Source organism: Fringilla coelebs, assembly GCF_963513975.1.
Source record: "Fringilla coelebs genome assembly, chromosome: 3".
Classification (NCBI taxonomy): Eukaryota; Metazoa; Chordata; class Aves; order Passeriformes; family Fringillidae; genus Fringilla; species Fringilla coelebs.
In genome coordinates, this window is record NC_140030.1 from 10,565,996 (window position 1) to 10,583,054 (window position 17,059).

At 45.8% G+C, this 17,059-nt stretch overlaps 1 protein-coding gene across 1 annotated transcript in view; it reads left to right on the forward strand.

The window, feature by feature from the left end:
* Positions 1–911: 911 nt before the first annotated feature.
* LOC311151320 (protein LYRIC-like) overlaps positions 912–17,059 on the forward strand; it is a gene marked incomplete at its 5' end in the record, with an annotated part of 30,596 nt that continues 14,448 nt past the window's right edge. The window contains 4 exons of the mRNA XM_084201674.1: positions 912–1,211; positions 11,632–11,682; positions 12,871–12,961; positions 15,260–15,328. Of these exons, the coding sequence (XP_084057800.1) occupies positions 912–1,211; positions 11,632–11,682; positions 12,871–12,961; positions 15,260–15,328 (511 nt within the window). The remainder of the gene's footprint in view (positions 1,212–11,631; positions 11,683–12,870; positions 12,962–15,259; positions 15,329–17,059) is intronic.

The following is a 17,059-nucleotide window of genomic DNA, read 5'->3' on the forward strand; positions in this document are numbered from 1 at the left end:
GCCCCTGGTAAGTTCCACTATGTTTGTGCCAGGTGCAAGACACAGCCATGCTGAGAGAACGAGGAGCTCACTCCTTCCCTTCACTGCTATTCAACGTTTATTAACTGCTCAGAGGTTGTCTCCCTAGACTGACCAAGGTAAAACTCAGCTTTCCACTTTAAAAGAAACTCGGTGGCTTTGAAAAAAGACCTTCTGAGAGCATCATCTGCACTTATTCATCAGGTGGCTGAAGAAATTTTCCATCCAGCACGACAAAGAGGTCTGTGGTTCGAGGCGCTCTGCCCCGCGCTCCGCTGGCGGCGGTAGGATGCTGCTTCTCGGAGATCAGCAGAGATGAGAGCGCATCTCGCGCTGCGTTACATGGCAGCGCCTGTCATCATCACAGCGATGGTGCTCGCTAACGACATGTTTGTAGCGCTGCCTGACAACAGAAGTACATCCCCAAACACTGTTCCGTCTAGACCGGGGAATTTTGCAGGAAAGCATCACTTGTGAGCATCCCTGCATACCCCAATCCTCGGCCAAACATCTGCTCTCAAACCAACGCCGCTGCTTCCAATCGCATCGCCTTCACCTTTCATCGCGTACCGCTCTCATCCTTCCGTGGGGGAGACCCAATCCGTGCATTAACCCCTTCCTCCCCCGCACCGGCGATCGGCCGCGCCCGGGGTCCCACTCCCGCCCCCCGCACGGCGCCCCCGCCCTTCGCCACGAGGCTCCCGTAAGCACCGACGTGTCCGCGCCCCCCGGGCCCCCCCGCATCCCCCGCCCGGCCGGCCGGTCCCCCGCCCGCTCCGCAGCCGCGCTGGTGCCGTTCGGGGCGGCGGCGGCGGCGAGCGCGGCTCCGGCACCAACTTCGGGAGCGGAGCGAGAGGAGCATCCCCGCCGGGGGCGGCGGGGCCGGCGCGGCCATGCTGGGGCCGGCGGCGCGGATGGCGCTGGGCGCGGGGGAGCTGCCGGGGCGGCTGCTGGCGCTGCTCTGGCCGGCGCTGGTGCTGGCGGCCGCCGCGGCCGCGCTGCTCGTCCTGCGGGGGCTGCGGGACCGAGGGGCCGTGCCGGGACCCCCCCGCCGCCGCGCCGCCGGGGAGGCGCAGGAGGAGGAGGAAGAGGAGGAGGAGGAGGAGGAGGGGGATGGCCCCGCGGGGGCCGGTGGCCGGGCGGCCGGGGCGCTGCCGGCGCGGCAGCCGGAGGAACAAAGGCGCACGGCGCAGGTAAGGTTCGTGCGGGGTCGCGCCTGGCCCGCTCCCCGGGACGGGACGAGCATCCTTCCCTCTTTCCTCCCCGGCACCTTTTCAGGCAGGGGACAGTCCTGCACCTTCTGCGTCCGGTCCCACCGGGCTGCTGCCAACCCATCTCACCCTGTCTGATCCCATCTCATCCCGTCCCGCCCAGGACGCACCGTCCCGAACCTCTCGGTGTGATTTAGGGATGAGGGGCTCAGCACTCCCCGCCGAACCCTGTGGTGCCATCAAGATGACAGTGCAAGGCAGCAGGTTGCCCGAGCACCTGGCTGGGGGGTGCTGGCACTGGCCTTTCATCCGCCGTTCTGTCTGACAGCGTAACTCCGTATGAGATCGATCCTCTTTGCAGGGAATTGAGAAAACTCCAGTTAATGTCCATCATATTAAGAAGGAATATACAAGGATAGTATCCATACTACGGTATTAATACAATTTACTCCAAATCAAAGCTCTGTTGTTACTGCATGAATACCTGGCTGTGAGCTGATGACCATGGCCACCCTGTTGAATATGTGCTGTGAGTTTGATTTGATGCAGTGTTGAAGTTTCTGTATGACATTGTCATGACTGTTGCTTTGACACACTGTAAGCTGTCTGTAGCAGAAAATCTCAGTGTAAATTACAGAAAACAATTTCACTGAGGCATTGCAATATGGAAAGTAAAGGTCTCAGAATAATTTACCAAACATAAGTATGTACTTAAAATTAATGCACCGAGCTTTTTTAACATTTTGATCTGTTACTGTTGTCTCCTAGGTCTTATTTCTGAGCAAGAAATAAGACCTAGACAAAATGATTTTGCAGGATTTTTTTAAAGTGTGCTATAAAATATGTGGGTTTGTTCCTCAGGAACAGAAATGTGTCAGGCTTTCCACTGTAACACTAGTTTTCAAGGGTCTATTATTTTGTCATAGAAGCTTTTAGTAGTATTATAGTTATCTTTTAATAAACTATTCCATTTTAGGGCATTTTTTTCTTTCTTCAGTCAGAGCAGAATCTTGACCTGGCAGCACAAGTACCCCTGAATTGGAAAAAAACAATTAAATCCAAAAGCAATCTGAACAGAGCTGCCAGTGTCAAGGGGTGAAGAAGGATTTCAGTAACAATTTTATCATACCTTTCTAATCATCAATACTAGATAACTTGAGTCGCCTGCAGAATGAATGAAAAATTTCCAGAGCCACCAATACTGGAGGCAGTGTGGGACAGCAAGGAGAGACACCCACTTTATTGTTTAATCTGTCACTATTATCTCCTAAGTCGCAGTTCTGAGAAAGACAAACAAAATGAATTTGCAGGGGTTTTTTAAACATGTGCTATAAAATAAGTGGTTTTGTTCTTCATGAACAGAAATGTGTCAGAGACAGTCCAGGTGCTGTGATGGTGGCAGGGTTATTACTTCAAGCTGAAGGCATTGATTTGAATAGATATCTTCTAGACAGAGATGCTGCATCTCACAGGCCTAAGTAACAGAAACCAAAGAGGAGGAGGGATAAATTGAAGGGATAAATTTGTTTACAGTCATGTGCAGTTTCAGCCATTATTCTCATCTTTTCCAGTGCTGAGCAATTCCTACTCTTTAGGGACTGGGCTCTAGCAGTTGCATTTAGACAGTAGCATATCATCTTCTGTATAAGACCCACTGATTATTGTGCAGAGTATGGAAAACATGGTCCTGAAGAGGTGGAGAATGAGAAGAGGATGATCAAGAAAAATAACTTAAAAGATCCTAAAGATAGATAACCCAGAGAAAATATCTTGCATACTGAAAAGAAAAATGCAGGCTTGTCCTCCCATGACAGTACCATGCCCTTTCTTTTCTTTGTTTGTCTCTTTTGTTTTCTTTTCTCTATCGTGCCTTCTCCACTGCTCCTTGTCATTTCCCATCAGGTTCTCTCTGTCTTTGGAACATCATATCCTTGAGGCAAAAACTCTATCTCCTTACTTAATTGTAAAACACTGCACTGGTTTGGCACTTAGCTGATGGGAGGATGCCAGAACAGCCAAACACCTTTGATATACTGAAATTTGCACATGAAAATCTCCACCAAAGCAGCAGCAGAGGTGTCATTAATAACAAAGTCTCCCATTCATACACATGGCCAATGTGATAAGATGTGTGCAGGATGGGACCCCCTCTCTGCTGCCTGCTGAGATATGAAAAAAACAAGACACAAATTGCCTCCAGTGCTCAGGTGTGTTGATACATTCCAGCAGCCAAACATCTGCATATCCTGGAGTGGTGGATAAGTGAAGATCTTAATTAAAAGAACCTAGGTGGTTAATTATGTTTTCAGCTTGGGAATGCATGTTTGCCAGTGATTCCCAGTTGCTGCTCCAGGGGTGGGCTGTCAGGTTGCCTTCCCATGAAATCTGCTCTTACTTGGCTGCAGCATGATGTAGGGTTGATCTTCCCTTTGTGTGTCCCTACTCCCCATAACAACAGGCAGACAGACACTGTTCAGGAGCCATGGTGCCCTGTTAGACCCAGACTGAGTGGCTTCAGCAGCCCTTGTGAGATCAGTCTGTTGAACAAACTTTAATAGAAACATGGAATGGTTTGGGTTGGAAGGGGACCTTGAAGATCATCCAGTTCCAACTCCCTTGCCATGGGCAGGAACACCTTTCACTAGACCAGGTTGCTCAGAGCTCCAGGGATGGAGCACCCACCACTTCCCTGGGCAACCTGTTCCAGTGCCTCACCACCCTCATGGTAAAGAACTTCTTCCTAATACCTAATCTAAACCTCCTCTCTTTCAATTTGAACTCATTCCCCCTTGTCCTCTTACTACATGCTCTTGTAAATAGTTTTGCCCTATCTTCCCTTGAAGTTCCCTTCAGGTAGAGGAAGGCCTCAGCTGGATCACTGTCGTGGTTTAGGAATCGTGGTCCCCAATTTAGTGTGCCCACCAAGATTCCCCAAAGGCACGTGCTCCTCCCTCCTGTTCCTGCTCCTCCCTCCTGCTCCGCAGCTTTCCCCTTCCCACCTGCAGTGGGATGGACTTGAGACTTGGAGGCACAAAAGGTAAAGATCATAAACTGAGATAAGATTAATTTACTGGAAACAGCAACAAGATAAGGAAACAAACAGGAACGGGAGTAATACTAATGACAGAGGCTACAAGAAAAGAAATTACTTACACAGAAAGCTCTTGACAATAGACAATACCAGACTGGAAGGAACCCCTTCTCCCCAAAAGAGAGTCCCTTCCCCTGGCACACCTGCTAATGACTGTAAGGTGGGATAGAATAAGCTCCGGGTCCTGGCCACACCGCCTGACAGTTTCTGCAAAAAATTAACCCTGTCCTGTCCAGAACCAGGACAGTTACCCTGAAGTCTTCTCTTTTGCAAGTGGAACAATCCCAATTCTCTCAGACTTTCCTCAGACTCCATCCCTCTGATCAATTTGGGGGCCTCCTCTGGACTCACTCCAACAGGTCCATGTCCTCCCTGTGCTGGGACCCCAGGGCTGGATGCAGCACTGCAGGTGGAGTCTCAGCAGGGCAGAGCAGAGCAGAGCAGAGGGGCAGAACCCCCCTCCCCTGGTGCTTTGGGTGCAGCCCAGGACACACTTGGCCTTCTGGGCTGTGAGAGCACATGGCAGTGTCATGTCCAGCCTCTCACTCACCCCTTTGTTCCAATGGATACATGGCCTCCACACAATCATACAAGCACATTTTGAGTGTGGTCTCATTATGCATAGAACAAAAAGTTACATTCTGGCTGTTGTCACACAGCCATACAAGCACAAAAAAAAAAAAAAAAAGGTCTAGAAATTATGCTGAGTGTGTTTAGTCTTTTTCAGAATTGCCTTTTCCCTAATTTTGGGAAATTGCTAATTAGACTTGCTGGAAGCCAGCTGATCTGAATGGCAGTTGTTGAGTTGAGTGGTTTATGTTTATTCAAAGTTTTTGGGCTGTTCTGCAAATTGATCAGTTGTAAAGAAGAGCATTTTTTACAAATGCAATGACATCATCTTCCTTAAAAAGCTTCTAAAAATATGTGCCATCTGATACATTCCAAAAGAAAGCTTTCTGCTTTTCTGAAGTATCTTTATAAACTGGAGATACTTTTTGCTTCTTGCAGGATTGCTTAGCAGTACATATCCACCCCTTCAGCTCCAGAGTTTTGCAAATAGCAAATAGATGTTTTCTTTTACCTTTTCAGGTTACACAGTATTTTTCATGCCAATGCAACACAGTTGCACAATTATTTTTATACAGCTGTCTTGGATGACAATTGATTTTTAAAGTATCCTGGAAGGTGTTGGAGTTTGGTAATTGCCTCCTTAAAATGGAGCCTTTATCCCTTATTGAGATGGTGCTCTAATTAATCAGAATAGAAGATCCCAGGAAACTGATTTCTTCATCCCTCCTCACAACAGTAGTTTTAATCTACTCATCCTGCAGAAACTCTTTCCCCAGATATGCTTTTTTCTCCTGATGATGAGAGCAGCTGAACTGAGGCAGGTATGTGTCAGGTGTGATTGTGTTTATGCCTGCTGTGTGGCTTCTCCTGTGCCCAGGGAAGGCTGGCCAGCTGGAAGACATGGAATGCAGGCAGCATTATCGTAAGGATGTTTCCGTAAATTTTCTTGTGCAACTGCCTTTGCATATGAATGGCTACATACAAATGCAGTCCTGGCTCCCACCCCTTGTTATCAACCTGTGTTTGTGCTCAAGGGGTTCCTGTGGTCCACTCCGTCCCTGGGAATCTGTGCAGATGAATGGGTTTTCTGTGCTGATGGCCCAGATCCTTTTCCACAAGGTTCTTGGGGCATCCAATTGATGGCAGAACTGCCCCTTTCTTTTCTATGTTAGGTGCCTTGAGGGAAAAGGAAAATTTCACATATTCCTAGTGTGTTGTTCTATATAAATCTGTCTGTTCATTGCATGTGTTTCCCATGTAATTTTCCTTTCTAACAGACTCCTCTTTCCTACTGGGAACACATTTGTCTGAAGTGATTTTGTCAGGGAAAACTTTGCATTACCACATATCAATAACAGCTATTAACAATAAGATTATTAGTACTTACAGTATTGATCAAAAACCAGGATTCTGCTCTTTTCCCTCCCCTTTGCAGATATGTCTCTGTAGTGTTGTGAGCAGCCATGTTCCAAAGATCCCTTATGTCCTTCTGCCATGCATGGAGAGCCATTCAGTTTCCTTTGCTAACAAACCCAACATTTTTTTGTCTTTCCATTTTTACCTGAGCAGAAATTGCCATTGTGTTATCCTTTCTCCAGCTGTTAGAACTGAATGAGTGCTTTTCTTTGAGGCTGGTACTTTCCTGTTTCTCTGATGGCCTCTGCCTAAACCCCATCCTTTCTCCTCTGACACATGCAGGCTTGTCTTTTCCCATTCACCTGGTTCCCACTGGTTTAGGGAATTGGTCTCCCAGAGCAAAGTCCATCATCAGGACAAGACCATGTGGCAGAGCCAGACTGGCCAGGATGTCTGCTTCCATTTATGAATCAGAGCTAATGAAAGCCAGCCCTGCTTTGTTTCCCAACACATTTGTCTCGCCGGTGGCTCGCTGTCTGTGGATGGAGAAACTCGAGCTCTGTTTGGCTGCAGCAGCAGCAGCAGCACTTGGGTTTGCTCTCCCTGTGGCCCAGCCCCTGCCTCTGTGCACAGGAGACAAGAACCCACCTGCAGAGAGCCAGCAGTCAACTGCAAGTGGTGCAGTGAATAATCTGACTCAGAGCATGGAGTGTAGGGAGCAAGGACTGAATCTTCCAGAGGATGCTGAGAGGGCTGAAGACTTCCTGCTCACTTTTCAGCTTGCTGAAGATCTACTGAGAAAGCTGAAAAGTGCAGTCGTACCTTGTTTCAGTTGTAACAGAGCATGTTTAAAGGGAGATTATTTATTTCCCTGCTTAGAAAGTCCTTTTCTTTTTGTTCTTTTCTCCCACTCCCTCCCTTAATATTTTAATTTAGTGCATGTTGGTGTTACTTTTGTCATACCAGTATTGCCTTTTGGCCTACATCCACAACATTTTTCTTGTGTTGTAACACAAAGTGAAAAAAACTCCAGTTTTTTTCACTGGAATTGAACACTATGAAACAATTTAATTGAAGTACTTCTTAAATCTGGAAATGGTTTTGTGTTCACAGACCCCCTGCCAGAACGGGGTAGTTTTACTTCCTTTCATTTCCAGTGTCCAACCCACTTAATTTGAGTTTTCTGAAAGTGGTAGCTGAAAACAATTTTCTGAATCTTTATTCATGTTCTTAAATGAATTTCCTGATTTCCAATGTGTGAAGCATATAATAGCTCCCTTTGGGTTTCACAGGCTGAGTTTATTTTGTCCTAGTATCCCTCTACTGGGCAAACCTTTCCATGCCTTCCTCAGGAAGGCAATTTTAAGCACCTTTCCCAAGAGGGACAAAGAGCAGTTAGGGAACCTGAAGCTGATATTCACACAATTTTTAATTACTCTTCTAACCAGTTGGTGGCAGTGAGATGTGAAAGCAGGCTGCCTGATCTGATAGACACAAAGGTGTAGGGTTTTATAAAAATGACTAGTCTAGCAAAACTATTGAAATGCATAAGGTTAAGTCTCTAGGTGTACAGCCTTATGGCTTTGAATGCAAGGTTTATGTACTAAACCCAGCATTTTTTGGCACTTGGAGATGTATCACTTTGCCTCCTTTCTTTGTGACTTTATGTAGAATTATATTAAAAGCATGAAATAAATTAAACACTAGCTCTAGAGAATCAGAAATTGCTAGTTTCAGAACAATCATCAGAAATATAACCTTAAGTTACATAAAAAAGGGAAAAAAAGGCAGGGGGTGGGGGGGAAATCCTGTTCCACTGGATCACGAACCAAATGGCCATGAACTAAAAATAATCTTTCTATTGTTCCACAGAATGTGAGTAGAAATTAATATGCTAAGTCAGATTCCACTAAAAGTCCTGGTTCTGTTTCTCTGCGTATATTTGATGTATTTGGAATTGCGCTTAAAACTTAATATAGTCATTTAATGTGGTGGATTTAGATGTGTTTTTCCTGTACAAAATGACATTTTTCATTAAGAAAAAAATTCCCCTGACAATATTAATTTCTCTTTAATGATTGCATTAGGTTAAATGAAATAAAATAATAAAAATTCCTTTTTCCTTTTCATAGTGGCCAAATGGCACGATAAAGAGGCATGACTAATCCCCTACCCTAAGGGCTTCAAAAGGAAAGAATAGGGTAGGGTGGGGTTCCTCAGCTACACAGCCAGCTTACTGCCTGAAAAAGGGTTGGATAAGGGCAGGATTTAATACAAAAGGTCAGGCTGACATAATACATTTCCACTGAAAGGATATAGAACTCAGTAAAAATTCTTGGTGATGAAAGAAAGGGACTTGCTGGTATTACTGAAGGATGGCAGAGAAGCAAGAGATATTTCAGGTTTGAAAAAAGAGCATCACCACAGTGGTGGGACATTTGCTGAGCATCAGTCAGTGGTCAGGTTTGGTATTTTTTTGCACTCAGCTGCTTGTTAGGAAGGATGCAACAAGGTTCAGGAGTCCCAGGTGGGCACTTAGGGCTGAATAGCCACTCAGTCATCATGAAGACCCCTGGGACATAGTAAATGACTGTCAAGAGTATATATTTAACCTCCTAGTCAGTGATGGAGAGAGAGGGGGATGTTTGTCTAGCAGGTGAAATATCATTTCAGTAGCAAAAGTTGTGCTTGTCTGGTAAAAGTACACAGCACTCAGGTTGGCAAAGCACTAAAACAAAGTGCTGCAATTTTCCAGCTCCTTGCTTGCTGTCAGTTGTACAGAGAGAAGGTCCAGGAACGTGATCCCGCCCCAGCTGAATCAACTCTGTCAGAGCCGACATCATTTGCATCTTCCCAAACGTGTTATTGCACTCAGCATTTTCCTTCTGGAGTCTCCCTGCCTGTGAGAGGGCCCTGTACAGCCTCGGGCTGTGCTCGCTCACGCCAGCCTGGGGGAGGAAGGCAGTTTCACGTCCTTAATCCTGACATTTCCTTGTCTCTGCCTGCAATCCCTCGTGCTTGCAGAAGCATCTTGATATAAAGAGAGGCTAACAGGAGGTGGGATGTCTCTTATCCTCTTATCTGTGTGTTTCTGAAAGATAGCTAAAAAGCATCCTCCTCCGTGCCTGCTAAGCTGGCGTTGCTATTTCTGTGCCCATGGTGGCAGTCTTGCTCAAAGTGCCTTCACTTGGGAGGTCCATTTGCAAAGCTTTTAGAAAAAAGTGAAGATTTCATTATGGGAAAGCAGGAAAAATCACCAGGGTTTGATGACATCAGGAAGGAATATTTCACTTACATGTTGTCTGGCTTTCCCCACTCATCTCTTCTTGCATTCATCTGATAAAATTCAGTTTTCCTGAAGTTCTGTCATATAATGGGAAGTCATTCCCCCAAGATTCTATATTGCATAGGAATTGTTGTCTACTGAGACAAGATCTGTCTGTATTTTCACACATTTAAATGGACAGAAACATATGCTGAGAAAGAAAGAATAATATAAACTCAAGATTTTCCATATCTACGTGGCTCAAATTTTCACCAAAATGCCCCTGGTTTTGTATTTTATATCCCACACTTTACATGAGAAGCTGCTTCTCTCCCTGCTGCAGGTAAAGTGGGATTTTTTCCCTTGAGCGGAGCAGGAGATAGAAAATTATTTGCTTTGTGGTGGGATTTATGGAGTGCCTCCAGTAAATGAACCTGAGAGGCTTAGAAGAGAGAGCCCATGGGAAAAAACAAGACAGCCTTGCTAGCTACTAACAAATGCTGTTGGGTTTTAACAGAGAAGTAATTATTTTACTAATGTTCAGAATAACACAATTGTAAACAATTATATTGTTTGCATTTGACAGCCGAGGGAGATGGAGGAGATTTGGCTTAAGCTTGTAATGTGAAGCTGGTGGAATTACTGATGTAACAGGCAGGGCTTTGCCTCCTGCTGCTGTGATGTTTTACTGAAAGGCCCCCAAATCAGTACTGTCTGTGTGCAAAGTCCACAATTTTGGTGCTTCCTCTCCTAATCATTGTGGAACTTGGGATGAACACCAGCCTGCTGGGTCTGTGTGCACCATGGGCTTGTAACTGCTCTGGAATTCCCAGCAAACACCTCCAGGAATGAAGCCTTTGCCAGCATACAGGTGCCTGTCATGCACTGTCAAACCAGACCTTTCTGAGACTTGTGAAAAATACCTCTAAAATCCTCAAATATCAAAGAGAAGACTATTAGGAGTCTGAAGGGTTGCAGCCCCCCCTGGGTCTGCTGGGGAGAGACCTGGGCAGTCACCCACAGGATTTTATCTGCTGCTAACTAATCATGGCCCCATCTCAGGGACAGAGATGACCTGTGAGAGTGGGGAGAGGGAGGGGGCAGGAAGAAGCATCAGCTGGCTTCCCTTCCCCAGGAGGACTGGGGACCTGAATTCAACAGGATTTTGCTCCAGGCAAGGCTGCCTTCACCTGCCAGGGACCCCCTTGCCCCAGGCAAGGAGGCAGAGGATGGATCAGGGATTTGGGTGACAGCCTGAGTCAGGCTCCCTTCTGGGAGATGTGGGTTCAGCTGGGCAGCCCAACAGGTCTGAGGGGTTGAAGGAAGCCTGGGCAGTGCTGAACAGCAGCTGCACTGCACAGGGGGAGCAACCTGCATAAGTCAGAGAAGTGCCATACATCCAGCAAGGAGCTGCTCTGTGTGTCAGGGGAAACAGAGGCACCTGTGGAGGGAGCTTCAGCCTTGTCCTGGATGCTGCTGGCTCTGCATAGTGTGCAGTGGCCCTTGCTGGCACAGCTGCAGATTTACACCCTCCCATCCCTGTAGCTGGTGACTGGCAATTCCCAGGGAATTCTGAGACAGCTGAGACATTAGTCAAACTATAATTTGAAAAGTCCTTAAACATTTATTCTTTACTTTACTGGATCTAGGTGGGATAAAATCTATTCTTTTAGTTGGTCAGATAGACTTGAGAGGGAACATAAGGCCCACCCCAACTGGTAAACAAGAATTAAAAATAAGAATATTAAAATAAGCCCTCTCATGTCCATGCTGTTTCTTTAAGACAGGCTTACCCTATTTGAAAAACAACTTTGATCCTAGACAAATCTTATGATAAACCACAAATATGTCTGCTTTGGAATAAATCTTTGTGGAGTTTCTGGATTTACATTCATAAAGGCTTAGCCTACACTAATTAATTTGGAATAAATTACTCCAGTTGGAACAAGGCTACAAATTCTAGTCCAGATTTGTACAGGGGGTTACTTAGATGTATCTTTCAGACTATTGTATGTATTTTAGGAAGGTATTGAAATAAATATATTTATATACATATTTACACATACACAGACATGCATGTATATGTACTATAACGCATTTTGTTATTCTCCACCTCCTAGGTTCCAGTGAATGGCCATCTTATCACACCAGTCAACATCAGAGAGAAAAAGGTACCAGCAAGAGTTTTAGAGTTTATGTATTATCTTTCAGGAGACAGTTGTTTTAAGAAAGTTCCTTTTTTTAAGATAGTTTGTTCTTCCTTGGTTTGCTGCACTTAAGAGATGATGCAGAAATATATATGGCCATGTAATTTTCTGGCACAGCCACACTGCAGTGTTTGTCACTGCCACCACAAGGGGGATGGTCTCATCATGGAAGCCCAGAAGTGGGTGCTGGAATCTCCTGTATTTCCATTCCAGCTCTGACAGGGACATTTCCTTGGGTCTGTTTAACGGTTTTACCTTGGGCACTGAGCACTTGTTCTGGTGTGGAGGAAGAGGCTGATGCTTTAAAGAGCTTCCAAGGCTCTACAGCAAGTTCCAAGTTGCCCAGAGAAGCTGTCTGCCCTGTCCCTGAAAGAGTTCTAGGCCAGGCTGGATGGGGCTCTGAGCAGCCTGGTCTAGTGGAAGGTGGCAGGGGGGTTGGAACTGGATGGTCTTTAAGGTCCCTTCCAAACCATGCTGTGATTTTGTGATTCTAAGTGAGGAGCAGCCCCTGAGCCTGGGCAGGGAGCTACATTTTCTGGCAGGGGTTTCCCACCTTGGAAAAGTCAAGAGTCACTGTTTAAACTAGAACATTCAAAATTTATGGTTTAGAGTTAGTGCTACAGTTTCATCAAGCTGTATGCAAATGGCCTCAGCTACTGCTATGCCCTTTCAGATTAGTGCAAACTGCAGATACCTTCATTAAAAATAGGCTGTTCCATGGTTTGGAGTGGGGGGAAGGTGGGGCTGGGGTTTTTTTGTTTAGCATTGGCAGGGTCCTAACTCTTGATTATAGCATTCCTGCTTATAAAGGGGGTAAATACTTTAGACTTATCTCCCTCAGAGGAAGAACTTTAGAACTTAGGAATAACAAATGCAAATCTTACTATAGAGCAGGTGCCTGAATTAAAATGTGAACTTTCTAATCTAGCAGATAAGTTAAGCTTTGTAGGTCCAAAGCAATAGCATGTATTGATTTGGAATTTGCAATAAAATCTGCTTTTGCACACACTTAAAAGACTCCAGCAACCCCTACTCTGAGTATCATGGGTTGTCTCCATTTCACAACTACTGCCCTGACTCTTTTTTTCTTCCAGATGAAACATAACAAATACTTGTTTTATCTTTCTGCTCTATATCTTCTCTATACTGCAGCCTAAGAAGAAGAGGAAAACCCAGTGCTCAGACAAGGAAGTGCCAAAAGATCTGCTCTCTGTGGAAAAAGACAAACTGCAAGAGGAAGAAGGTAACAAAAGATCTGATTTTTCTGTTATCTGATGTGTATTACCAAATAATAACATGGGATGAAGTAGGTCAAAATGGAGGCTTTCTCCACTATTCTGGAGTTCTGTGTTAGTGGGGAAAGCTGCCAGTTTGAGAGTTATTTCTATCACCTGCTCCTTCCTATGTATAACTATGTGGACAGGTGCTGTTGTGATCTAGTTTAATTACACAGGAGTAAAGGGGACTTTTTAAGGTCTCCTTGAATAAAATGGATCAAACCCTGGAAGATTTTAATATACCGAAAAATGTGATTCAAACCAAACAAGCTTAGATGTTGATATCAAAAAAAATTATATATTTTATTTAATAGTAAAAGAGGCAAAGAGAAAGAAAGAAAAATAGAAAAAGAGGTGTGTGGGGGAACAAGGAGAGTGACAAAGACTAGAAACATATCACCCCTCCATGGGTTCCAATGATGCCTCGTTGGTTCCCTCCATCTGGTCTTCTTGGTGGTGAGGGTCCCCTGCCTTAAAGTCTGGAATCCCATGGATTAATTTGGGCAGGTGGGAATGCCCATGGGCCTCCCCTGAGGGGAGCAGGTTTGACACTGTCCCTTGCAACACCGTGGATCTCTTGCATCACGTGCAGTGCTCTGGTGCAGGGTCTGGGGGCTCCTTTGGGAGGGGCCTTTGGTGGGCCATGACACCCTCTCTGCTGTCCCTCAGATGGATGTCCCTTAGCTGTGGCTGTCCTGGGGGGAAGGGGCCCCACAGCAGAGGATGGGCACTCACTGGCCACAGCCTGTGCCACACGCCCAGAACCTTTCCTCCTCCCTGCTTTGGTGCAGGCTCTGTGGGACCTTGGCAGCTGATAAACCTGGGGCTGTGGCCTCCACCTCGAAGCAGGTGCTGGGCTGGGCCCTGGGTGCTCCTCCAGATGCTTTGAACAATAGTGTCACTTGCCTTATCTCAAGTTGTCCTGCGGGTTTAACGCACAGTTTGGGGTTTCAGTCAGGAGGCCCATCCAGGGAGGGCTTTGGTGGTACAGTTTCATTATGCACTTTTCCTAAAAGGGGCAAAAGTCCTTCATAAAGATGTTTAAGCCATAAACCACAACATTTCAGTCTCTGACACGGGCCGTGTGCTTTCCTGCTACACTCCCCGAGTCCTGACTCTGTACACAGGGAGGGCAAATCTGCAGGTGAGGAAGGATCTCTGAAGTGGTCAGAGGGTCCTTTCCCTTATCCTGTGGCCTCTGCCATGCTGACACACAGATGGAGCAGCACTGTTGTGCCCATGACTGAGGCTGCTAAAGGTGCTGGGGCAATTCACAGCCAACTTGTAGCACGCCTGTGAGCAGAGCCAAGACCTTTGTTTCAAGCAGGTCTGCAGAGAAATCTGGCAGAGGCCAGCAAGGCTCAGGCAGCTAGAATTTCACTGGAAAATACATTGGATCCCATGAGCCCCTCTCTGCCTCCCCCCACCAAGGGTTGCACTGAAAACAACAAATTCTAAGCTTTTCTGGGCTTAAAAGATTACACTGTGATTTGTGTGGTGGTGAGAGCAAGAGGAGCCCTCGCTGCTGTTGGACCAGAGTCCTTCCTGGGGCCTCTGAGGCTGCTGGGGGAGAAGGGGACACAGCAGAGGCTTTCTGCAAATGGATCTGTAATTTTTTGAATGGATGAGCCAGCTGAACTGTTTCATGTGTTTTTCAGGCGTGCTTCATGTGCTCTTCAGGGATGCTTCAGAGAAAGGAAGTGTCTTGGTCAGCTCCAGGGGCTGTGTTTTTTCCTTCATTAACCATTTTTGCCAGCACCTCCTCTGACTTGTTGGGTCATGGAGGGAGACAAGATGTGGCCCCACGGGTGTGAATGAATGTGTGTGTAAACCAGCTGAGTGGGAGAGGGTGTCCACATTGTAGGACAAGTCTTAGGGCTACAGGAACCCAGTAAATAGAAGCCTTATGTAATGGTTAAGATTTACATTAACTTCTCCCCACTCTCAGACATATAAGGTGGCTGATGCTCTGCTGTGACATCTCCCCCAAGAGAGTGGGTGTCATATCAGGCTGACACACAGGACAGAAGAATATGTGCAGTTACATGAGTGAGGACACAGCAGACAGGTCTGTGATGGGGATTTCTTATGTAACACATCTCTGCAGAGGAAGCAAAGGCTGCACACAGGAGACATGCTGCATGAGATCTGCCTCTTTTACAGCCAGCATCAGAAACTTTCAGATGGCTATTTACCTTGGTGCTAAGCAGTAAAGGAATGGAGAAAGTTGTTAGCTTAAAAATGAACTTTGCTCTCTGTTGCAGGAATTTGGCAGACCAAGATCAGCAGTCGTGAAAAGAGACACTTAAGGAAGGAAAGGCTGAAACAAAAAGGTAAATGTACAGGCTCAATTTACACACCTGATCTGGCTGGGCTGGTTACCCCTCCCCACAGCCCAGCATCTGTTTGCTCTATTCATCATTTGGCAGCAAAATCCATGCACTTACTGAGGCTATTTACTTAAGAAAAAACAGCTTTGGGAGCTTGCCTTTTATTCCATGCTCTCTTTAAAGCACACAGCAGAGCACACAGCATTACCCACAGGACTTGGAAAGCAGATGTCTCTTAGATGGTAGATCTGCTGAAGGCTTGGTGTCACGTGGGTTGTTCCTTTTGCGTGGCTTGACAGAAGTTTTCTGATAATGGATGTTTAAAAACACGGATAATTTTCTCAGTTCCAAACAGGTTCTTTAGTCCAGGATTGCCCAGACTAAAGAACTATAATAGGAATATACTCTTACCCTAATGAGATAAAATGAAACAACACTTTGTGCTCACTCCACGTTTTTTTTCTGGGGATTTCAGGGTGTCTGCTGTGCACTTATGCCTATATACATTTCTGCTAATAATGTTATGTGTAATAACCACTATATGAAAGCAGATCGTGGAATTAAGACATTTTGAAGTATTTTCATTATCTGTGATAAAATGATCAAAATAAACTTTAGGTTCATAATATCAGAGTAATTTAGAAGCTAAGATAGGAGTTTGGATATTGGGGAGACATAACTGGATTAGGAGATGTAGCTGGATATATGTGACAGTGCACTGTCTGCAACAAGGCTCTTAAAGTGCCCTCAGGTGCTCTATTAAAATTGCAGGGTAAGGGAACAGGAAATTTCAATAGAAAAATATACAGACACCTTGGGACCACTTTATCTATCATTTGGATTATACAGAGTTAAATATCAAGAGTTTAGATTTTTAACTCCAGGTTTCTCAAGGGTCTTTAAAGGCTAGAGGTGCTGAGGTCTCCACTTTCTCTCCAGCAAAGTGAATGGGTCCACATTTCTTTCGTCATGTAAATTGACCTGTTGTCATCAGTGGTGCCAGCTCCACAAGCAGAACCCCACAGGGATTAACCCTAAGGTCATGCAGGTTGTTAAGGGCTTTGCTGACCCAGGAAAGGGAGCTCAGTTCACCAAGTCTCATTTGAAGCACCAGAAGTCTTTGGTGCAGTCCTGCAACCTGGGCTGTGCAGAATGCTGAACCCCTGATCATGCTGGCATGGGCATTTCCAGAGTAGGGAGATCTGACCTAGGAAGAAGCCTTAACCCTGCTGAGTGCTGGCTGCTGTTCCCTGGCAGGGGAGAAACAGCAGCATCACCATTAAGGGATGTGAAGGTGGAGTTGGTATCAGAAGTTGGTGGTCTCCTCCTCACCAGAGCTCCAGAAAGTGCTTTGCTTCTGAAGTCATAAAACACTTAAGGAGTCCTTTGGAACAAAAATGTTGAAGATAACTGTAGTTTTTAAAAATATTCATATACCTACACTGATTTCTCTAGCAGCCTTGAACTACCAACATCCAAGAGGTTTGCTTTCTTTTTTTTTTTTTGGAGGTCCAGCTGTTCTCTTTCTCTCCCTTTACTGCTCTGGGCCCCCAGCAGGACTCTGGAGGCCTTGAGCCTCCCCTCCAGGGAGGGATGCCCAAGGCCGCTGTGGCACCGTCCTTCTCACATTGGCCTTCGTGTTTTCCACTTCAGTGTCCCATCCCAGGAGCTGCATTTCGCTGCCACCATGTCTGTAAATAATTTCAGTTGGAAATAGTCTGATGGGTTTAGATC